The following is a 24,733-nucleotide window of genomic DNA, read 5'->3' as shown; positions in this document are numbered from 1 at the left end:
GCTGTTTTATTTAAATCATGAAATTGTATAAAAATTATACTTAACTGTAGATGACTCTTTGGGAAGCCATTATATTAACAATAACATTTCCTACAGCTATTAACTTCTAGTTTAAATACTCTTCTTGTGTAATCTATGCTGATTTCCCTACTTGCAAACTTTAAGACACTTTAGACAGTTATGTAAGAGTAGGTGCCTTAACTTAACTTTTGTTTGGTTGCACTGTAAATTCCAGTACACAGCAATGGAGCATTTACACTACGGCCGTGGTTTTCGCTTCTCGCATTCACTTTTATAGGCAAAGATCACTGGTGGATGAACGCAGAAACAGAAACCTCCAGCCCACAAGATTAGAGTTAGTGCAAAGCAGATTATGCTTCACCCCGACGCTAAACTTGCATAAATCGAGTTACCTCGAAACTACAGCACAGAAACAGGCCATTTGACTCAACTGTTCTATGCTAGCGTTTATGCTCCACACAAGCTTCCTCCCTTCCTACTTCATCTAACCCTATCAGCATATCCTTCAACTCCTTTTTCCCTCGTGTGCTTATGTAGTTTCTCCTTAAATGCATCTATGTTATTTGCCTCAACGACTCTTTGTGGTAGCGCGTTCCACATTCTTACCAGTCTTTGGGTAAAGAAGTTTCTCCTGAATTCACTATTGGATTTATTAGCGACTATTTTATATTTATGACCTCTAGTTTTTGACTCCCCCACAAGTGGAAACATTTTTTCTGCATCTACCCTTTCAAACCCTTTCATTATCTTAAAGACCTCAATCATTTCGCCCCTTAGTCTTCTCTTTTCTAGAGAGAAAAGTCCCAGCATGTTCAGCCTTTCCTGATAAGTATATCCTCTCAGTACTGGTATTAACCCTGTGAATCTTTTTTGCACCCTCTCCAATGCATCTATATCTTTTCTATAATACTGAGACCAGAACTGTGCACAGTACTCCAAGTGTGGTATAACCAAGGTTCTATACAGTTTAACATAACTTCTCTGCTTTTCAATTCTATCCCTCTAGAAATGAATCCCAGTGCTTGATTTGCCTTTTTTACAGCCTTAATAAACTGCGACACTACTTTTAGTGATTTGTGTATCTGTACCCCTAGATCCCTTTGCTCCTCTATCCCATTTAGACTCTTATTATCCAAGTTGTATATGGGCTCCTTATTCTTCCTACCAAAATGCAGTACCTCACACTTATCTATATTGAAATTCATTTGCCAATTACACGCCCATTCTGCAAGTTTATTAATGTCCTTTTGCATTTTGATGCATTCTTCCTCTGTATTAACTACACCGCCAAATTTGGAGTCATCTGCAAATTTTGAAATTGTACTTCCAATTCCCGAATCCAAAACGTTAATGTAAATTGTGAATAACAGTGGTCCCAGCACCGATCTCTGTGGAACACCACTTCCTACCTTTTGCCAGTTTGAGTATGTACCCTTAACCCCTACTCTCTGTTTTCTGATTTGTAGCCAACTTGCTATCCATTCTGCTATGGGTACCCTGACTCCACATGCTCTGACCTTAGTCATGAGTCTACAATGCGGTACCTTATCGAAGGCCTTTTGAAAATCCAAATATATTACATCTTTCTGCATTATCCTTGTCTACTCTTTCTGTGTAGTATAAATCCAGTATTAAAGCAAAGCAGATTGAGAGACACTCCTCTGTTGTTTGGTTGGGCCCTGACTCCAGATTCAGACTGCATTTACACTACAACTATAGCAGCAGTGCGAAGTGACTGTAATCTAAATGTACTCTTTGACACCCAAACAGAAGTTGAAACTGTTCAAATCCACCACCTGGACAAATGAATGTGAGGCACATTACTCAGGAGAATGTATTGTGTTCCCTCCAATTTATCCCACTGACTCCTCCTTTCCGAAGGAGCTGATTTACACCGGGGTACAGTTCCACAGGGACTGGCAGCCCTCTAGTACCTCACCAAATTGGCCATTCTTCACACATTCTTCACATCGGTGAGTGTCTCAACCATTAGAGGCATCAAAGGAGAGAATGCTCTGATCCTCACAACTTCCACATGCAAACACCTTTCAGCAGAGTCATTGACTGGTTGGAACTCTGACTGATTTTTTTCCATCATTAACCCCAGGACACTGAGGTCTATTATAGGGTCCTGTTGTAATCCCATCAATGTAGTTTCCTACATTACAACAGCGATTACACTTCAAAAAGTACTTAATTGGCTCAAAAGTGATTTGGGACATCCTGAGGTTGTGAAAAGCCCTACATAAATGCAAGTCTTTCTTTTTTTCATCTCACATCAGTTAACTCTGGTAAACAATTTTACAACACCAAGTTATAGTCCAGCAATTTTATTTTAAATTCACAAGCTTTCGGAGGCTTCCTCCATCGTCAGGTAAATGTTCAGGAGCTCCTCGAAGCCTACGCATTTATGGGATTACATTGATGGGATTACAACAGGACGCTATAATAGACCTCAGTGTCCTGGGGTTAATGATGGAAAAAAATCAGTCAGAGTTCCAACCAGTCAATGACTCTGCTGAAAGGTGTTTGCATGTGGAAGTTGTGAGGATCAGAGCATTCTCTCCTTTGATGCCTCTAATGGCATAGGCTTCGAGGAGCTCCTGAACATTTACCTGAGGAAGGAGGAAGCCTCCGAAAGCTTGTGAATTTAAAATAAAATTGCTGGACTATAACTTGGTGTTGTAAAATTGTTTACCAGAGTTAACTGATGTGAGATGAAAAAAAGAAAGACTTGCATTTATGTAGGGCTTTTCACAACCTCAGGATGTCCCAAATCACTTTTGAGCCAATTAAGTACTTTTTGAAGTGTAATCGCTGTTGTAATGTTAACTCTGCACAGACTTGGATATCAAAGCTGGTCCCTTTTCAGCAGGCTCTTGGACAGTAATGTGGACAGGAGAGCATCTGTGCTTTGTGTCTAATGTGTCTCCTGGTGTTGATTTAAAGCCGAAAGTTCTATCTTTTATTTCTTATTGATTGTACCATCCATTCAAAGCTTTCTGCTGTCTCAGTAATCAACACGTGTTCAGCATATCAGCTGCTGTTCACTAGCCAGTCGTTTTTTAGTATCTATCAGCACCTTAAACATAATCATTTCCAAATAGAGGTTTGTACAGAAATAGAGCAAGTACAAATCTTTGTCTCTCCTTGTTTGACTCCAATCCATTGCATGGTCAAGTTATTGGTTTGTGTGCCAGCTTTTTGTTCCCAGTATAGATTTTGGATATCTTTCCATCATGGCCAATAGATTGTAGCATGTCAATAATTTGATGATGCTGCACTTTATCTAAAGTCTCTTCATGGTCATTGCCTGGTATAGATAGATCTTGTACTGAGATTCTCACCCTCACTCACATCGTCGTTGAAAACAGACGGTTCCCTGCCCTTTGTGGAAACCATTTTCTTTGCCTACTTGAGAATCACCTTCAGGAAAACTTTACTGGTATTCCTATGAAACTTAAGCCTGGAGTTTGCACCATCTGCTTGATTTTATTGAGCTAATGAAGTGGGTGACAGAGTGGAATGTGGGGGCAATCAGTTATGTTGGATCTCTCCTCACTTTTGCACTGGCCCTATTTTTCGCTGTCATTTCCAGCGGTCCAGGGCAGGGGCCCACCCGTGAGGCAGTAATTACATGGCGACATCAAGTATCCCATTATCTGCTCATTTACCTTGACTCATAATCACTCAGGTATAAAACTGACACTCAGGGGTGCTAGGTACTAACTTGAAGGCAAAGTTTTAAAAATTATTTGTTCACAGGATGTAGGTGATGCTGGCAAGGCCACAATTACTGCCCTGATAAAGTGCTGATGGGCCTTTTCTTGAACCACTATAGTCTTTGTGATGATGGTATTAGGGAATTCCAGGATTATGACCCAGTGACAATGAAGGAAATATGATATATGTCCAAGTGAGTTTAAAGGGTCCAAATTCTACATTTACAGGTTCTATTAATACCGTATTATTGTTTCATTTTTCTTGCTTTTATTTTGTTTTTTTGCTGTTGCCTCCTGCTTTACCATCTCTCTTTGGGCAATTTGCTGATGGGCTGCCGTTTACCTCCTACGGCTATCTTTTTTTTTCATTCATGTGGGTGATATGGTCTGAGCCCCAAACTTCTTCATGGCCACGGCCAACAATAGCTGCAGTTTTTTTTGAGACACAGCTGGTCCTGATGAATTCTTCTCCCCATCCCTAAGAGGGAGCATTTGATTTCTGTGCACTCTGTTTAACTAGGAGAAGTTAAATTTGAATAGATGCTCACAGAATTAGCAGCAGAGTTACTGGGTCACTATTACTGACCCAGTAAGAAGTCATGTAGCATCTCATGTTGACAATTAGCAGAAAGAATATCACAGAAACACTTTCCAATGAAGTTTGCTTCAAAGGGACACGTTTATTTCAAATTGGCGCCTTTCTACAGCATTGTCATCACTAGTTTGATAAGCAGCAAACTTAAAACACATAATGCAATGGTCACTTGATCCAACCATTCCTAACAGGTAACAATTATATGTGAGCACTGATCCTGAGCAAAACTTACCGAACACATTGTCAAAACTATAGTTACTAAGCTATCACTAAAAGTAGGTTTCAATCTGGTGCTGAGGGTACAAAACTACTTATCCATTTTCTTAAGACTTGGCATATCATGCAACAATACAAATATGCAAAAACTAATTAAATAATCATGCTAGTGGTCATATTGTTATGAAAATTCCAATCAGCATTTATTACAAATGGTTTCAATACTTAGTTAACTACATCTAAATGAAATTCTGACGATTGGTTTTGTTGAATGTCCTATATATATATCTGCTAATCCAAAATTATATCAGCTGTGATGCTGGTAAATAACGATCTCCTAGGAGTAGGGGCCCCAAGTGAAATAGTTCCTATATTTTTTTTTCCAGTCCTCCGGCACCACGCCTGTAGCCAGAGAGGATTGGAAAATGATGGTTAGAGCCTCCCTTGCTTCTCTTAACAGCCTGGGATACATTTTATCCGGGCATGGTGATTTATCTACTTTCAAAGATGCTAAACCCCTTAATATTTCCTCTTTCACAATGTTTATCCCATCCAATATTTCACACTCCTCCTCTTTAACTACAATGTCTGCATCGTCCCTCTCTTTTGTGAAGACAAATGCAAAGTATTCGTTTAAGAACCATACCCCCACGTCTTCTGCCTCCATACACAGTACTTGAGTAGCAAAGGCACTGAATTCAAGTTCTCAAACTGCCATGGTGGGATTTGAATTCACATTCTCTGGATTATTAGTCCAAGTATATGGATTACTAGTCCAGTAACACAACCACTGCACTACTGTACCCATTTCCATCATGTTTATTTTATCCCATATTACTAAGATTGTACTTGACATTGGAGCCATTGTTGAGGATAGAATTTGGATTTCTTTTGACATATAGCTTCAATAGTCGTAAAATATGAGCATTTACCGTTTACCAAAAATCTAATCTCAGCGACTGGCTGGTGTCTTTAGACTACCTTGTAACGTAGATGCACCCATAAGGAAAATGGATGCATACTTGTTTCTACACTACACCCTAAGCCAAGAGGGTAAGCAGGTAACTTGCACTAAGGCTCCACCATTCCCATTGTATTAACAAGTCTATACAAATTGCCTCAGGTGATGTTTTCTTCAATTTTCCTTTCTTGTTGGAAAGTGAAAAGCCTCCATTAGGAGAAGTAGAACTCAGTATGTAGTGTTGTGAGCACAAGCTTGTTTTTTTATAAAATAGAGACACAGCTAACAAAAACCTTGAAATGTTTTGAATTAGCTAAAATTCAGGTATTTGCAGTGTAATCTAAACTTCGCCTCGTTCTGATTTTTAAAATTTACTTTAGCCTCACAGTTTTTGTATCTAGCAAATTTGTATATTTAGCAACAGGCAAAACAAAACACAAAAAAAAATAAAGTTGTTTGAGATTATGTCAGTTAGTAACTTTTATATGTTGACTTGGCTTATATTTTGTTGTTCAATAAGAATGATTCAGCATAGAAGTATTGGCTTCTATTATATGTATATCCAGTACTGCTGTCAGACACACAACCTGCATAAATATGGAGCCAATAAGGCAACTACATCAATGTGCCTCATTCTGTACATATGAGCGGTTGTCTGAGTTGAGGTATTTATCTGGCTTTTGTAGATGTTGTTTTACCAAACAGCTCAAGGGAAGCAGACAATTTGTCAGGTTCCCATGTTTTTATATCTGAATGTTTGCACTGACATTTCACATTCAACATTGATGTAAAATGTCAACTCTTTCTTAACATGAAATTGAAATGCAACTATCACTGACATTTACTGGACCATTTTAGGCCTAAACATCCATAAGAACATAAGAAATAGGAGCAGGAGTAGGCCAATCGGCCCTTGGAGCCTGCTCCGCCATTTAATAAGATCATGGCTGATCTGATCCTAACCTCAGATCTAAATTCATGTCCAATTTCCTGCCTGCTCCCCGTAACCCCTAATTCCCTTTACTTCTAGGAAACTGTCTATTTCTGTTTTAAATTTATTCAATGATGTAGCTTCCACAGCTTCCTGGGGCAGCAAATTCCACAGACCCACCACCCTCTGAGTGAAGAAGTTTCCCCTCATCTCCGTTTTGAAGGAGCAGCCCCTTATTCTAAGATTATGCCCCCTCGTTCTAGTTTCACCCATCCTTGGGAACATCCTCACCGCATCCACCCGATCAAGCCCCTTCACAATCTTATATGTTTCAATAAGATCGCCTCTCATTCTTCTGAACTCCAATGAGTAGAGTCCCAATCTACTCAACCTCTCCTCATATGTCCGCCCCCTCATCCCCGGGATTAACCGAGTGAACCTTCTTTGTACTGCCTCGAGAGCAAGTATGTCTTTTCTTAAGTATGGAGACCAAAACTGTATGCAGTATTCCAGGTGCGGTCTCACCAATACCTTATATAACTGCAGCAATACCTCCCTGTTTTTATACTCTATCCCCCTAGCAATAAACGCCAACATTCCGTTGGCCTTCTTGGTCACCTGCTGCACCTGCATACTAACTTTTTGATTTTCTTGCACCATGACCCCCAGATCCAGGGTAAGATTTCCTCTATATGTTGTGAAATTGGAAACACAAATGGAAAGAACACAATTATAATTTTGCTATAAAATAACTAACTGATCTGCAGGGATGATTTATTCTAGTACACTATCCTTATATATAAATATATCGGGTAAAAGTTTCCTCTTGTGTTATGTGTAATGAAACTGTAAATCTGTCCTGTTTAATAGGTTTATAGTTTCATTACACATGGCTCACAGAGGAACTATTCCACCGATAATGTGCCGATAGATTGGAAGAGCTGATGATTTTACTGTCTTCATAAAACAGATTAATATAAAACAATTACATTTCTTAAAGGTATACTTCTAACTTTTCCAAAATTGATTGCTATGTTTCAAATATACTTACAGTGAATGTTATCTGCTAAGAGAAATTCTGAAAATTAATGTTGAACAATCATGTATACATCATTATTGGAACCACGTTTGGTGAACAGCTGCTTTTGGCTTTCAGTGTTTGTATAGAAGTAATGGTCAATAGATGTGAAACATTGTTCTTTTAGGTTCTTGAAAGGCTAGTTGTACTTAAAGTAGGTAAGTCACCCAGTCCAGATGGGATGCATCCTAGGTTGCTGAGGGAAATAAGGGTGGAAATTGCGGAGGTACTGGCCATAATCTTCCAAACATCCGTAGATACAGGGGTGGTGCCAGAGGACTGGAGAATTACAAATGTTACACCCTTGTTCAAAAAAGGGTGTAAGGATAAACCCAGCAACTATAGGCCAGTCAGTTTAACCACAGTGGTGGGGAAACTTTTAGAAACGATAATCCGGGACAGAGTTAACAGTCACTTGGACGAGTGCGGATTGATTAGGGAAAGCCAGCACGGATTTGTTAAAGGCAAATTGTGTTTAACTAACCTGATAGAGTTTTTTTGATGAGGTAACAGAAAGGGAGATGAGGGCAATTCAATTGATGAGGTGTATATAGACTTCCAAAAGGCATTTGATAACGTGCCGCATGGTAGGCTTATCATCAAGATTGCGGCCCATGGAATAAAGGGGGCAGTTGCAACACGGATACAGAATTGGCTAAGGGACAGGAAACAGAGAACTGTTGTTTTTCGGACTGGAGGGAGGAGTACAATGGTGTTCCCCAGGGGCCGGTGCTGGGACCACTGCTTTTCTTGATATATATTAAATATATTAAAAATTTGCAGATGACACAAAACTTGGAAGGGTAGTAAACAGTGAGGAGGGTAGTGATAGACATCAAGAGGATATAGACAGGCTGGTGGCATGGGCGGACACGTGGCAGATGAAATTTAACGCAGAAAAATGCAAAGTGATACATTTTGGTAGGAAGAACAAGGAGAGGCAATATAAACTAGAGGGCACAATTCTAAAAGGGGTACAAGAACAGAGAGATCTGGGGGTAAATGTACACAAATCATTGAAGATGGCAGGGCAGGTTGAGAAAGCGGTTAAAAAAGCATACAGGATCCTGGGCTTGATAAATAGAGGCATAGAGTACAAAAGTATGGAAGTCATGATGAACCTTTATAAAACATTGGTTTGACCACAACTGGAGTATTGTGTCCAGTTCTGGGCACTGCACTTTAGGAAAGATGTGAAGGCCTTAGAGAGGGTGCAGAAGAGATTTACCAGAATGATTCCAGGGATGAAGGACTTTAGTTACATGGATAGACTGGAAAAGCTGGGGTTGTTCTCCTTGGAACAGAGACGGTTGTGAGATTTGATAGAGGTATTCAAATCCATGAAGGGTCTAGACTGAGTAGATAGAGAGAAACTGTTCCCATTGGCAGAAGGGTCAAGAACCAGAGGACATAGATTTAAGGTGATTGGCAAAAGAACCAAAGGTGACATTAGGAAAAACGTTTTTACACAGCGAGTGGTTAGGATCTGGAATGCACTGCCCAAGGGGGTGGTAGAGGCAGATTCAATCACGGCCTTCAAAAGGGAACTGGATAAGTACTTGAAAGGAAAAAATTTGCAGGGCTACAGGGATAGGGTGCGGGAGTCGGACTAGCTGGATTGCTCTTGCATAGAGCCGGCGCGGACTCGATGGGCCAAATGGCCTCCTTCCGTGCTGTAACCTTTCTATGATTCTATGATTCCAAGATTCTAAGAGAAGCTCAGATTATAGGTTGAATTGTAGGTTAATCATTTCAAATTACTATAAACTGTTATTAGTGCCGTAGGTCAGATAACACTGAGTTGTACTATCAAAAGCGATGGACAAACTAAAAAAACAAAGCAAGAGGGTGATTGATGACCTAAAATTGTATGAGTGAATATGTAGATGAAGTGGAGTTTTCCAGGATGTGTCTGCCTAGTTCAATGAAAGACAATGAAAGACCTTTATTCATGGCCAGTAATTTTAAAGTTTAGAAAATTAATTTGATTGATACAATTTCTGGTGCAATTGTCTAGCTCAACGAAAGACAAACAAAAGGGACTTATTCTTCCTGGTATTGTGACCGAAAACATGATGCAGTAAAATCTTTGAAATGAAACAAAATAACAGTAAACCTATGCTATTGTACTAATTAAATTGGCATCCACAGTGTTGTGGATGTGTCTTTTCTGGCTTAATGATCTCTAACAATGGGTTTATTTATGATTTTGTCCAATTACATGATGTGGTATTGAACTGTAATAACTTAAGGGGGTTGAAATTCCGTGACTGTAGCTCTGTTGGGAGACCAATGGATCCCTTAGGGAAATGATGGAGACCCGGTTATAACAAATCTCTGCCATTTCCAGGAGTTTCCTCATTGACTTGTAAGGGGCAGAACTTCCACCCACCAGTGTTGTAATGGCGGCTTGTATGCTGAGTGGGTGGAATCATTACCAGTCTCCACAAGAGTGCATGTGGACCTCATCGGTGAGGTCCATGCCAGGTAAGGTGTTGGATCCTTGAGTCTTTTTGTGCCATTCCCTGATTTACAGGTCAATCTGTCTGTTCCACTGTACGCCGCAATATATTTTATTTATGCTAGTCCCTGTTTCTCTCTTCCCTTCACTCTGTTTTCCACATTTCTCTCTCTTCCTGTGTTTCTATTACTCTCTCCTTAGTTCCTGTTTCTCTCTTCAACTGCTCCTGGTCTTTGCACCTTTTTTCCTCGAGTGATCTCTTCTAGTTGCTGCTTTTTCAAACTTTTCTGGCAGTCCAAAACAGCTGAATAAAAGATTTAAAAAGAGACTGAACATATGGAGAGCTAAGTATAAGAGGCTCCTCTGCTTCATTGAACAGCTGGTCAGTGCAGTCCTCTTTGTGCCACATAACGGATCCATGTGAAATTTCTTCACGTTTTAGCTTTATTTATATGCTATATTATAAATTTCCCAATAATTCCCTCAGGCTAAACCTCCACCTCAGCCACCTGCTCTAAATGCAACACATCAGCCCTATAAAAGCAACCTCCAAAAAGATGTAAGACAAAATTAGTCTCAGCCTCACAAAAGGTAACGGCAAGATTAGGTAGCAAACATGTCTGCACCTTCCACCAAAAGAAATGACAATAAAACATATGAGCCAGAAGCTTTGAGCCACGGAACCAAATAACCAATTTCTGTTTCTCTCTGCATCATTCCAATCGTGTGCTCCCATGTTTGAGAACGCACGAGAATCTGCTGGCAGTAAGACTGCGCAATGATTGATGGGAGAGCTACCTGGAATGTGAACTGTTTGATGGTCAAATGAGCACTGGGCTCCAAATACATAACATGTATTGGCAAATATGACTGCAGAATAGGAATCTGATACTGCTGAGGGTGGGAAATATGCATAGGCTAGAGATAGCTCATGTTTTACAAATCCACTAGTTACTTTATGCTAACGTGTTAATAACTCCCTTAAATTGGTTCAGATCAGTGGCTGCTCAGTACACACATCAGTTTGATTAGACAATGTTATAAATATTCACCAGTCGTCACTTTAAGTGTCCCAATATTCCAGGAGATTTTAAGTCTCTGATTCCTACATTTTGTGCTATGAATTATGAAAGGTCATTTCTGGAACAGTAGTCAGAGACTGCAGGTAATTCAGGGACACCTGGGGCCTTTGAAGATAATAACCAACCTAGCACACGTACAAATCATTTCTATTTGACAAATAGTAGAATGAAGGCAGTTTTTTTAATTAAATGTGATGAAAGTATTTGAATTAAAGCACAGATTAGTTTCTATATTAAGCAGTATTTCTAGTGCTATCTTCTCCAGCAATAGTAAAGTCACTCAAGGGCTTAGCCAAGCATTTTCACTGTATATAAATCTGTACACTTTTTATAACCTGATGTGGTGCTTTGGCAAGCTTGGGATATAACACCTGCTTTGCTGCCTGAAGGTATCGGCTGGGAAACTGCTGCTGCTTGGCTCTTTGATCTTCCTTATTCCATGAATGGACCTCATTACAGTGGTGCTTGGCTTGTTTTCTGGGAAACTGCACAGGTATCAGCATCCTTGGCCACGGAGGATAGCATTGATTTTCCAGAAACCAACCAGAAATTTGCCTTTCTGGGTCAAGCAATGCAAGCTTGCTGGACAACAATGAATGAAGGCATCAGGGCAGCTGCCAGGGAAGCAAGCATTCACTTGCATAGTGCTGTGCTGCTGGTCCCAAACCAGCTGCACATGGAGAGAGTGGAACAATTTCCTGTCCATGTTGGTGGTGGCATTGAGCAAAGGAGCACACAGGGGCACGTTGGTGCAATCTATGGATCCTTGGATCTTGAGGAATCTTGCCAATCTGTAAAATTGCAGTGCCCAGTTATGCTGCTGCCAATTGTCCATGGGGGAGGAGACAAAATATCTTGTTTGAGCAAACAGTGCATGCTTGATTTGCTTGATGCATCTATGCACAGATGATTAGCTAATGTTAGTGATATCTCCACAGACAGCCTGGAATAACCCTTTAGCATAAAATAAAGGGAGGTTGTGACTTTTACAGCCACTGGCAGTCTGGTGACTTTGGTGGAGATTGGGCTGCAGCATATAACATAACTCATTAATGTCAGGTGACACCTGTGCAGGCACTGCTGCTAGGACAACTGGAGAAGGAGATGCCTCTGTCTGTATATTTTGGTGTAGGGGTACCAGTTGGTGGATGTCATGTGCTTCCATTGCTGCCTGATCAGCCTGGCATCCCTCCATTGCTCCTCCTCCTCCTCCTCTCTCCAGAAACAAAGTTACAGGGAAATTTCCAAACGGAAATCTGGTGAGGAAAGAATGGCAGAGGGAAAAATGGTAGCTCCACAGCAAATTGGACAAAGGCAGATGGGAAAGTTGATGGCAACAGCAAAATTAAAAAAAAATTCTAGTACTGAATTACAAATAAGCAAAGCAAATGTAACCTTCCCCGCTCGGCAGGAACAGAGTGGGAGAGCAGTTCAAAGGTAGCGGCTCTGTTCCTGCTGATTCGCAATTTTAATGCCGCTGCTTTTGGTGGCAGCGAGGCCCCAGCCCGAGTCCGGTGGACACCTCATTTATAAATGCGAATCGGGTTCCATGATGTACATGGGACCCCGATGGTATTTTAACTTGTTCCTGAGCAGGATGGCCACTCACCAAGTGAACCTGTTGAGAAGCCCGTAAGGCCCACTAAGGTAAGTTGAAAAAATCTTTCCTTAGTTGGGATCCGGAGGAACAGGAGTGAGGCCCATGGAACATCTCCCCTCTCGGACTTACCTCGCTTCTGGCAGCCTTCTTCGGAGGCCAGCGGGAAGCCTACGGGCCATCCAATTTTCATCCTCCCCGCCAGCCAAGCAGCTGAACAGCGAGATTCAAATGAGACCAGGTAATTAAAATCCAACTCAAGCTCCCACATGGGATTGCCGCCCATTCTTGCCGGCTTCATGCCAGGAGTTAAAATCAGCCCTAAGATTTTGGGAAATCCTACAAATGAAGCTGCCAGCTCTTGAAATTTGTTTCCATCTTTTCTACAGTGCCTAGCAACCCTGAACCCACTGCATCAGCGTGAGGACAGGAAATAGTGTGAATGAGACAGAAATTATGGGAAATGTGACATATGCCATCGCCACGTCACTGTGTATGCACCGGCCCAAAATGGACAGGAATTTCCTTCAATGGTGGTAAAGCTGGGCGAGTGCAAAAATAGGCAGAGATCCAGTGGAATAGAACTTCAGCCCATTTTCCAATCTGGGCTGCCCAATCTACGCTGGTAAAACCAGCAGTGCCGTTCAGAAAACCTAAAGCAAATATATTCTGAAACGTTAAACCATGACCTCTGACTTCTTCCCCGACCGGGAGTTGGGTCGGAGGGCAGTCAATCAAACCTGCTGGTAACCTCCCAAGAGTGGATTTCTGCTAAACAACCTCCGTTGAGCTCACATGCAGAGCAGCCAATTCAACATACCATCCGTGAACACATGTCGGAATTATCTGAATGTTTTGGTGATTTATCTATTTGTCTCAATCTGATAAATATAGCAAAAAAAGGTTTAGAAATTAAACCTTAGAATCTTGGATATAACCTCATATCAAAACCATATTGTAGCTTCAACCAAGAATCCATCCCAGGTGAAAAGGACAGGAATCCTAAAATCTGATAAGTTTAATCATGTTATTGCAAAATATGTAGTTCTTAAATGTTTTCATTGTGCCACAAACTTTTTTTTGAACTTTAGATATTTCATTCACTTAAGAGTAAATGGATAAAGGACCTAGAGAATGCTGTTTTGAGTATTTTTAATTAGTACAATTTCTGCTTTTATGTTGGTGTTTTTCTTTGATGCTCATAGTTACGGAATTCTGGTTAGTTGTTCTTTAAGGAATATGAAATTTGAGCTGAGTAGCTGGAAATAATTTTCCTATGACAAATGTGACATCAGAATGTGATGGACGGGAAGAATGCACAGGCATGTCTATAATTTATTAAAATTAAACTTCCTGTCTATGAAATGTTACTTCCTGTTGTCACTCCATTCTGTCAACCTTTCCCATTATAAATTCCTGTGCCCACATTTATAATGTAAACTGCTGGTGTAAACTTGTCACACTGTAATTACACCCTCCCACCTGAGGTGACATTGTAGATCTCTGTTTTGTGTCTCCCAGCTCCTCAGCCTGTACTTCAAAGAAACTCCTTTGCTTCAACCAACTCTAAATCAGCTTTATAATTGCCACAAGTTTTTTTTATTTAACTATATACAATACAGAATCAAAGTATCATATGGAAATAAGGACACAATTTAAGAGTTTAAAATAGTGACTGAATTATGCCTACATACACTGGTCCAATTATTCTGGTCCTTTAACCCTGCTTCACCTGAAGACTGCACTTGATCTTGACTCCCCATATGCAATGCCATGGGATATTGGCTAGTATTATAAATAGATAATAGATCTTTTTTTTAAAAAAAAGGATTATTTTCTATTTTTATTACATAAACAAGATCATGAAGTTCTCAAGAAAATGATTATAGAGGTGATCAATCCAAAAAGAATGATGTAGCACATAATAGAATTGGTGTAAAGTTGGGCTTGGGAATTCCAGCTAAATTACTAAATGAGGTAATGGGCCGGAAATTGCACTGAGCGGAGAACACATGTCGCCCACCACTGGTAAGTAACTAACTCACCCACAAACTTTTCACAGGTTTCTGGGCACCAACTTGCTTTAATTGAGAACTTCAAGAAATGCTTCTTAGCTTCTCTGAGCTGTGAGAGGAGGAAAGGATCTCTCTGTCCCCTCCACCAATCACTTGAAGCAAGCCACGCTGTGAGAACCGGGAAGTGAATCTCATTCACAAACTGAGCAGACTGAGAACCAGGAAATGCCAGATAAGATTAGTAAATGTACTATAACATCAGATAGAGAAAGCAAAATAAAGATGGGGTAAACTTAAAAGACTGAGATAAAAGAGACAGAAAGAAAAAGTAAAAAAATAAAAATGTTAAATTTCTAAATTAATTTTTTTTTAAATGTCCAAAAACCATTAAAATTGGGCGTAGTGAGACTCCACAATTTTAAAAGTTAATTTTCAGTGCAGAGAGGTTATTTGCCAGTCATTAATATTTACCACGCTGTTAAAAGTTTATTTAGACCTGATATAACTCAGCGTACCTTTTTTCTGGTGAGATTAGTTAGTTTCCAGCTGGGCAGGAGGGCAAGTTCGTGCTGGTCCATTGATTCCAGCCAGTGATATCTCATTACCGTGAAGCTGTCAGATCAGCAGGGAATCAGGAAGAGCAAGTTCTGGATTTCTGCGTTTGACTGCACATGTGCGCTCACCAGAACTTGCTCTTCCATTGGCCCTGAAATAACAGTGAGCCCAGTTAGCCTCGCTGTTATTTCTTGAGCAATTTCTGGGCGATCATATTTAAGAAATTCTGATTTTAAAATTATTTTTGATTCGTATTTAAACATTGTAGAATACTCAAATGGTCTTTGCTTGGAGAATATAATCAGAGTAGAGTGTGACCAAGATGTCACACCAAGATGTAGAATCAGTTTGGGTAGGGATAAGAAATAGTAAAGGCAAGAAGTCACTTGTGGGGGTAGTTTTTGGGCCCCTAACAGTAACCACATTGTAGGACAGGGTATACAGGAAGAAATAATGGGGTCTTGTGAGAAAGGAACAGCGAAAATCATGGGTGATTTTAATCTACATATAGATTGGAAGAATCTGATTGGCAAAGGTAGCTTGGAAGATGAGTTCATAGAGTGCTTTCGGGACAATTTCTTAGAGCAACACGTTCTAGAGCTAACCAGAGAGCAGGCTATTCTAGATCTGGTAATGTGTAATGAGACAGGATTAATTAATGACCTCATTGTAAAAGAGCCTCTAGGTAGCAGTGATCACAAAATGAGTGAATTTTGCATTCAGTTTGAGGGAGAGAAGAGTAGGTCCAAGACAAGTGTTTTAAACTCAAATAAGGACAATTATGAGGGCATGAAGACAGAGCTGGCTAAAGTGAACTGGGAAGTTAGGTTAAGGGATAGGTCAGTAGTGATGCAGTGGCAGACATTTAATGAGATATTTCATAACACTCAGCAAAGATACATTCCAGTGAGAAAGAAAGACTCTAGGGGAAGGACATACCATCCGTGGCTAACTAAGGAAATTAAAGATAGTATCAAATTGAAAGAAAAAGCATACAATTCTGCAAAGATTAGTGGCAGGTCAGAAGGTTTGGCAGAATATAAAAAAAACAGCAAAGAATAACTAAAGGAATAATAAGGAGGGAGAACTTAGAGTACAAGAGAAAGCTAGCTAGAAATATAAAAACAGAGAGTAAGAGTTTCTACAGGTATTTAAAAAGGAAGAGTAAGTGAAGTGAGCATTGGTCCTCTAGAGAGTGAGTCTGGGGAATTAATAATGGAGAACAAGGAAATGGCGGATGAATTGACAGATATTTTGCATCTGTCTTCACTGTAGAGGATACAAATAACATGCCAGAAATAATTGTGAATCAAGAGGTGAAAGGGAGGGAGGAACTTCAAACATTTACAATCACCAGGGAAAGGGCTCCGAAAAAATTATTAGAACTAAAAGCTGATAAGTCCCCAGATCCTGATGGACTTCATCCTAGGGTCTTAAAAGAAGTGTCTACAGATATAGTAGATGCATTGGTATTAATTTTCCCAAATTCCCTAGATTCCGGAAGAATCCCATCAGATTGGAAAATAGCAAATGTACCTCCTCTATTCAAGAAAGGAGGGAGACAGAAAGCAGGAAACTACAGGCCAGTTAGCTTAACATCTATCATAGGGAAAATTTTAGAATCTATTATTAAGGAGGTTATAGCAGGGCACTTAGAAAATCTCAATGCAAACAGGCAGAGTCAACACGGCTTTGTGAAAGGGAAATCGTGTTTGACTAATTTATTAGAGTTCTTTGAGGAAGTAACAAGCAACGTGGATAAAGGGGATCCTGTGGAGGTGGTGTACTTGGATTTCCAGAAGGCATTTGACAAGGTGCCACATCAAAGGTTATTACACAAAATAAGAGCTCAAGGTGTAGGGGGTAACATATTAGCATGGATAAAGGATTGGTTAGCTAAAAGGAAATAGAGAGTAATCATAAATGGGTCATTTTCAGATTGGCATGATGTAACGAGTGGAGTGCCACAGGGATCAGTGCTTGGGCCTCAACTATTTACAATCTATATCAATGACTTGGATGAAGGGACTGAATGTATGGTTGCTAAATTTGCTGATGACACAAAGGTAGGTAGGAAAGTAAGTTTTGAAGAGGGCATAAGGAGTCTGCAAAAGGATATAGATAGGTTAAGTGAGTTGGCAAAAATTTGCCAGATGGAGTATAATGTGGGAAAATGTGAACTTGTCCACTTTGGCAGGAGGAATAGAAAAGCAGTATATTATTTAAATGGAGAGAGATTGCAGAACTCTGAGGTACAGAGGGATCTGGGTGTCCTAGTACATGATTCACAAAAAGTTAGTATGCAGGTACAGCAAGTGATTAGGAAAACAAATGGAATGTTGTCATTTATTGCAAGGGGAATGGAATATAAAAGTAGAGATGTTTTACTACAGTTGTACAGAGCATTGGTGAGACCACATCTAGAATACTGAGTGTAGTTTTGGTCTCCTTATTTAAGAAAGGACATAATTGCTTTAGAGGTGGTTCAGGGAAGGTTCACTCGACTGATTCCTGGGATGAGGGGGTTATCTTATGAGGAAAGATTGGTCAAGTTGGGCCTGTATACATTGGAGTTTAGAAGAATGAGAGGTGATCTTTTTGAAACATATAAGATCCTGAGGGGATTTGAAGGGGTCGATGCTGAGGGGATATTTCCCCTTGTGGGAGAGACTAGAACTTGGGGCCACAGTTTAAAAATAAGGGGTCTCCCATTTAAGATGAAGATGAGGAGAATTTTTTTCTCTGAGAGGTCATGAGTCTGTAGAACTCCCTTCCCCAGAGAGCGGTGGAGGCAGGGTCATTGAATATTTTTAAGGCTGAGTTAGATAGATTCCTGATTAACAAGGGAGTCAAAGGTTATAGTAGGTAGACGGGAAAGTAGGGTTGAGGTCACAATCAGATCAGCCATCATCTTATCAAATGGCAGAGCAGGCTCGAGGGGCCAAATGTCCTACTCGTGCTCTTAATTCGTATGTTAGAGCATGACATTTCAAATTGTAATTACCAGGGTTGAGGACCAAATGTGTATGGTAACTGAAAGTGATTTGAACCGGGGAAAGAACATTACATTTTGATCATTCAGGAGTTTGATTGTCATTGTAAGAAAAGGCCGCACCACATGCACAGAGGGACAATTTACAAATTTGTTTGCCTTCCCTGCAAATAGCAGTATCTTGTAAATTGTATCTATGAATTTGGCAGAGTGAAATCTGCAGCTGGTCCAGACTGGAAGGCAGGACAACAATTAATAGTTGCCCGTAATGGCATATGTGTGTTTTTATCCCTTTGATGTACAGGCTTTGCAATTATTTATGCGTCTGAGGTCCTAGGCAATCTAGTAGCAGCATGTAGCAGAATTCTTTGATAGTCTAATGATTTAAGTTAGAGGAAAGGGGGAAGGCGATCATTATCAATTCTTTTGGTATTTAGCCTATTTTAGCTACTGTACTTCGCAAAGCACGTTTCATAGAATTACATAGAATGTACAGCACAGAAACAGGCCATTCGGCCCAACCTATCCATGCCAGTGTTTATGCTCCACACGAGCCTCCTTCCAACCTTCTTCATCTAACCCCATCAACATATCCTTCTATTCCTTTCTCCCTCGTGTGTTTATCTAGCTTCCCCTTAAATGCATCTATGCTAGTTGCCTCAACTACTCCTTGTGGTGGCGAGTTCCACATTCTAACCACTCTCTGGGTAAAGGAATTTCTCCTGAATTCCCTATTGGATTTATTAGTGACTATCTTATATTTATGGCCCCTAGTTCTTGTCTCCCCCACAAGTGGAAACATCTTCTATACTTCTCCCCTATCAAACCTTTTCATAATCTTAAAGGCCTCTATCAGGTCACTCCTCAGTCTTCTGTGTGTGTAAGTGAGAAAGAGGAAAAATGAAAGTTTATATTGATTGCACCTGTTTTGGTTTTGGATGGTGTTTGAATTATAAATACTTTATAACTTCAGAAAGCATGATAAGCTGAGATACACAGTGTCCTTTCTTATATCAATTTGAACCCATTTTTCAAAAAAACACACAAATCGAGTTTTGAAAGTAAACACAAGACCCCTAATTATCACCTGATTACTGAGAAAATGTGAACATTCCACTTACAGACATCTGTGATCCACAAATAGACAGAGAAAACAGACTGAGAGAGACCAACACAGAGAGATACTTCCAGGAAACAGTTACAAAGCACCAAACTTTCTTAGAGATCCTTCCGAAGATTATATACCAGTGCTACCAGACCTGTGACCGTCTCTTTCCCCCTTTCTTTCTCTTGCACCCTCTCTTTCTTTCTCCTGCCCCCTCTTTCTCTCCCCACCTTCCCTCCTCTTTCTCCCCCCTCTTTTCCCTTCTCCTTCCCCCTCTTTTCCCTTCTCCTCCCTCCCCTCTTTTCCCTTCTCCTCCCCACCCCACCATCAGGCCAACGCCCTCCTACTGTCCTCATTCCCTACAGATAAGGAAATCATCAGTGAGCCAAATCTCACATTTCACTCTCCCAATTCTGCCCAACCCCGAGTTGCCCCTCCACAGTGATGTCAGACCAAAGAATCCCACTCCATCCTGCCAAATACAAGGTCTCCACCCAATTCTAAAATCCCAATGCTAACAATCAGTGCAACTAAACCCCATTACCCCTATCCTGTAATGCTGTACTGCTACATACTGGGACTCATAGAAACCCACCACTCTCGCTGTACTGCCATAACTATGTTTTCCCTACATGCCATCAACACCCTGTTATTATAAAATAGTGTCATTGGAAACCTGCTAGTACACATATTTGTAAGTGCAGAAGTACATGCATACACATTTTAAAAATGTCTATTCTCTTGTTTTTATGCAAATTATTGAAGTGCAGAGTGGAACATTTTCACACTTTGATTCCAGCACCAATAACTTCAGGATAAGGCCCATGTAAAGAAAAAGTATTTCAACATGTTTACATCATTTTACTCCAAATATGCTATTTCACCATCAAACCTAATTTGTTCCATTAAGGTGATCATTGCTGTTTTTGTCGAAGCTGCAGTCTCTCCTTAATTATTAAAAGTGCTTCAATTTAATGGTGCATCGCTCTTGATCTTTGCCTAATCCACATATCTAATCATTACTCCCTGTAAATGCCTGCAGCAGCAGCATCTAATTGGATTACATATAGCTTTAAAAGTACACAGGAGAATGGAGCTACACCAGCTTGAAGTAAGGTTGGTGAATCAATTAGAAAAAGGGGGAAAGCAACAAATTCTCCCTGCTTAACATTTCAGGAGAAAAGTCACGTGTACCAAGGATAAGAATTTTCTTGTGTTGTTTAAAATGAGACTCGGCATTCTAAATTTACAACTTTAATGTTTAATTAATCTGTGTGTTGAACGTCCTCTTCCTCAAGCAGGGTTGAGCACATATGTAGGTTTATACAGAATCCAGGCCTTTTGCTAGCTGTGAGCTCAAGGATTTAAACACAAACGACTTCATTCGTTTATGGATTTTGTATAGTTTCTTGATGTTTGAATGAATGTTATGAGTCAATTTTTGAGCTATAGTAATGCTATTTCCATTTCACAACTCATTCTTCCCTAACCTGCCCTTTTGACCTTTCTTACTTTCCTCACCAGTTATGTATAATTTTTTTAACTCCTGGTGGGGAGTTTACTTTTAACTCAGTTGCTCACTTTTGATTATAAGTGAGAAACTGCTGCTTAAGTCGTCAAGGGAGCAGGATTTTTTTTTCATAGAATGATAAAGCACAGAAGGAGGCCATTCGGCCCATCACGCCTGTGCCGGCTCTTTGAAAGAGCTATCCAATTAGTCCCACTCCACTGCTCATTCTTCATAGCCCTGCAAAATTACTCCCTTCAAGTATTTATCCAACTCCATTTTGAAAGTTATTTTTGAATCTGCTTCCACCACCCTTTCAGGCAGTGCATTCCAGATCATAACTTGCTGCATAACAAAATTTCACTTCATGTCACCTCTGGTTCTTTTGCCAATTACCTTAAATCTGTGTCCTCTGGTTACTGACCCTTCTGCCACTGGAAACAGTTTCTCCTTATTTAGTCTGTCAAAACCCCTCATGATTTTGAGCACCTCTATCAAATCTCCCCTTAACCTTCTCTGCTCTAAGGAGAACAACCCCAGTTTCTCTAGTCTCTCCACGTAACTGAAGTCTTTCATTCCTGGTACCATTCTTGTAAATCATCTCTGCACCCTCTCTAAGGCCTTAACCTTCCTAAAGTGTGGTGCCCAGAATTGGCCACAATGCTCCAGATTTATGAAGGTTTTGCATAACTTCCTTGCTTTTGTACTCTATGCCTCTATTTATAAAGCCAAGGATTCTGTGTGCCTTTTTAACAGCCTTCTCAACTTGTTACTTTACATTTTCTATTTAATTATATAAAGCAGTTATTAACATGTGAATTTTTAGTAACAGGAAAAGGTTATCAGGCCTAGTATGCTAAACCCTTCTTGATAGGCCTGTAGCAGCAAATTTGTACTCCCCCTTCAAAAGTCTACCTCCACCACCCTGTAGCCACTGGTATATGAATTTCTAAGGGTGTCTCTGAACAGTTTTGAATTTTTACCTTAAAAATCTTGGTTAATTTTAAACATTTTATTATTCCACAATCGATAGAGTTTTAAGCCTAAAAAAAGGAACATTAAGCAACATTTGGGTTTAGCCATATTCAATGGACTAACCAAGTCCTTGCTCTCCCTTCACACAACACTCTCCCCATTGATGGAGCTCTCTCCTCTCCATCCTCTTTCCCCTTCAACCTCACTGCCATCTGATTCACAGTGACACTTTACTTATTGATGATGTTCCAGCTGAAGCTTTGCTCTGGAATGTTCCCTGGTAAATATTCACATCTGTAAAAATAAAAGTTCTGCCAGAGTTCCCTGCTTAGTCCTAACTTCTTCGGTTTCAGCTTGTGTCCCTCGTATTTGGGCCGTTTACCATCGTGGCCAATTTTCCCAGATCAACTTATCAAAATCCCTTCATAAACTTGAAAGCTCTAAAAAACTCAGCATTCCTCAATCTTTCCCAATAACTTATCTCCTGATACCAAGAAAAGAATAAAATAAATAGAATACATTGGGTGATCTGGTTTGCAACAGATTGGTTTGAATGGTGGGGTAAAATGTGAACTATTTTATGATAAATACAATTGCAGGACACTATCAACGAGGTCTGCACTAGAGGTGTACTAAATAAATTATAGTTTTTAAACTGTGGTGATGATCTACAAAAGAAAATAGTTGTAGTGTCAAATAGAGATGATTAAATGGATCAAAGGTTACTAGCAAGAACCAATTACATTATTTAAAGTTTAAATTATTATTATCCATTTGAGTACTCAGTTCTCATGTTTTTAGTATACAATGTCTGAAAGAAAATTATTCATATATTTAGAAAGTTGAAAGTTAGAATTAAAGAAATGTACTGAACCACATAACATTTATTTGAATAAACACAACTTACAGTGCTAGGTACCTGGGAGAGAGTTGAAACTTGAACTGTGAAAGCAGAGTTCAAGTGATTTATTGGATTACAGATTTTACCTCACACCCAGTTATCTGTTATCCGAGATTATTGCTTGGCAGTCACTGTTGGCAGTATTAGCATACAAATACTTAACAGCTCTGCTATTTTTGTAGAGGCGTTAACCCTTTTAAAATCAAAAGGCTAACACCTGCATTAAAATACTAGACGGACGAACGTCATGAGAATGCAGTAAGCATTAATTTGCTGAAATCACCAAGTCATTTCTAGGCTTATATTTCACAGTTAGTCTTTTTTTTCATTATGCTGTCAGCTGTTGCGAAGCAACGTGCCATAGTGCACTCATAGCATTGTTAGTAGGATCATGTGACTCTCAGAAATGTACTTTATGGTATTATTTCTAAAGACTACGACACCATGCACTTCACAGAAGGATATTAAAAGGTTGCATATTTCAGGAAATCACAAGATTTTTTGTTAGGGACTGATTATAATAAAGCTGTGATCATATGTTGTATCTTGTTGTGGAGTTAAGTGCTACTGCAACCCTCAAATAGTTAAATTAGTTCCGAGGGTTTATTGCAACAAATCTGAATGTTCCCATCATCCAAAACAATTTTTATATCTAACTTTCTGATCAAACATGCATTTACCAGCAATTTCGCTAGGTTAAGAAATCAATACGTACCAGCCTACGGATCTCTCTTTCACAGTCTCTCTTTATCCTGGAGATCTCCTCTTGGTGCAGGTGGTACACACTTCTTATTTCTGCAGCCTTCATCTTGTCAGCATGAACAGCCTGACTTAAAGCTTCTTCCACTTGTTTCTTAGCTCCCTTCAGTTCAGAGATCTCTTGTTGCAGTTTGATTTTCTCAAACTCAAACACCTTTTTGGCCTCTTCTTTAGCTTCATTATAAAGCATTGTTTTAACTTTGTCGGCCGCTCCATCACGCAAGGCGTTAACAAGTGCCTGAAGTCTCTGATTTTCATTGTCTTTAATTTTGATGACTCGGAGAAGCTCAGCTTCATGTTGCCTTAACAGAGTCTCTCGCACAGTCTGCAGTTCCTTCATTTTTTCTTCGTGTTGCTTGGCCTTGAGTTCGGTCACCAGCACAATGTGCTTGTGCTGCTCTTGCTCTCTGATCAGCTTTACTTCTTGATTTTTTTCTCGTTCCAACTTGCCAACCTGAGAAATATAACACAACAAACCCACATGTATTTTTAGATTGATTCATCGTGTTTTAAACACAAAATTAGGTGATTCTGTATTCTTTAGTAACGTTCATTGCCTCAGAAAGATCTAGCTGTGGTGTTTGTTTGCTTGCAGTATCCATTGCATATAGAAGGAAAATAAGGCAAATTAAACATAACAAAGGAAATGCCTCATAAACATGCTTATAATTTCACAACTGATAGCATAAAAAGAAATTTTCCTTCAATTAGTTTTTTCAAAAAAATATGGCCAGAATTTAACTCAACATTTTCCATTTAACAATAATATTCATGTTGAAATTCTCCTGGAATTTGGAGTGGTCCCAGGTAAGAATATAAGATATGGAATGTCACTATTCGGCCCACTGTTTCTCCAATCATGGAATCTACCCAATTTATTTAATTTTTAAGAAAATAAAGCATTGTTACATTTCTCCCCAACTCTCTTAATGTCACCTTTACAAAACTCCCAGATACCAACATAATATCATTCAACCCTGATCAGATGCATTCTAGAAACATTGGGCCATAATTTGCTGTGGCCGGGCACCTAACCACATCTGCCGTTAGTTAGACTTGCCCTTGCACCTTTTTAGATTTTTAAATTTATTGCACAACAAGTTGCTGAAAGTGCGAGCTGATAACGATGCAGCGAGGGAAACAGGACAGGAGAAGGAAGTGTAAATTAGAGTGGAATCAGGTACAGAAAGAGAAATAAAGGGAAAGAAAGATTGGATTAAGAGAGAGAGAAAAAAGAGACAGAAAGAAAAAAATAATTTT

The 24,733-nt window shown here is 39.7% G+C and overlaps 1 protein-coding gene across 9 annotated transcripts in view; it reads right to left on the bottom strand.

The window, feature by feature from the left end:
- The window catches only part of jakmip3 (Janus kinase and microtubule interacting protein 3), a 298,954-nt gene that overhangs the window by 200,630 nt on the left and 73,591 nt on the right, over positions 1-24,733 (bottom strand). For all 9 annotated transcript variants that reach the window (XM_068002403.1, XM_068002402.1, XM_068002401.1 and 6 more), the window contains exon 3: positions 23,430-23,927. In XM_068002403.1, the coding sequence (XP_067858504.1) occupies positions 23,430-23,927 (498 nt within the window). The remainder of the gene's footprint in view (positions 1-23,429; positions 23,928-24,733) is intronic.

This window comes from Heptranchias perlo, chromosome 21, assembly GCF_035084215.1.
Source record: "Heptranchias perlo isolate sHepPer1 chromosome 21, sHepPer1.hap1, whole genome shotgun sequence".
NCBI classification, from domain to species: Eukaryota; Metazoa; Chordata; class Chondrichthyes; order Hexanchiformes; family Hexanchidae; genus Heptranchias; species Heptranchias perlo.
This window is presented reverse-complemented; position numbering and strand designations above follow the sequence as displayed.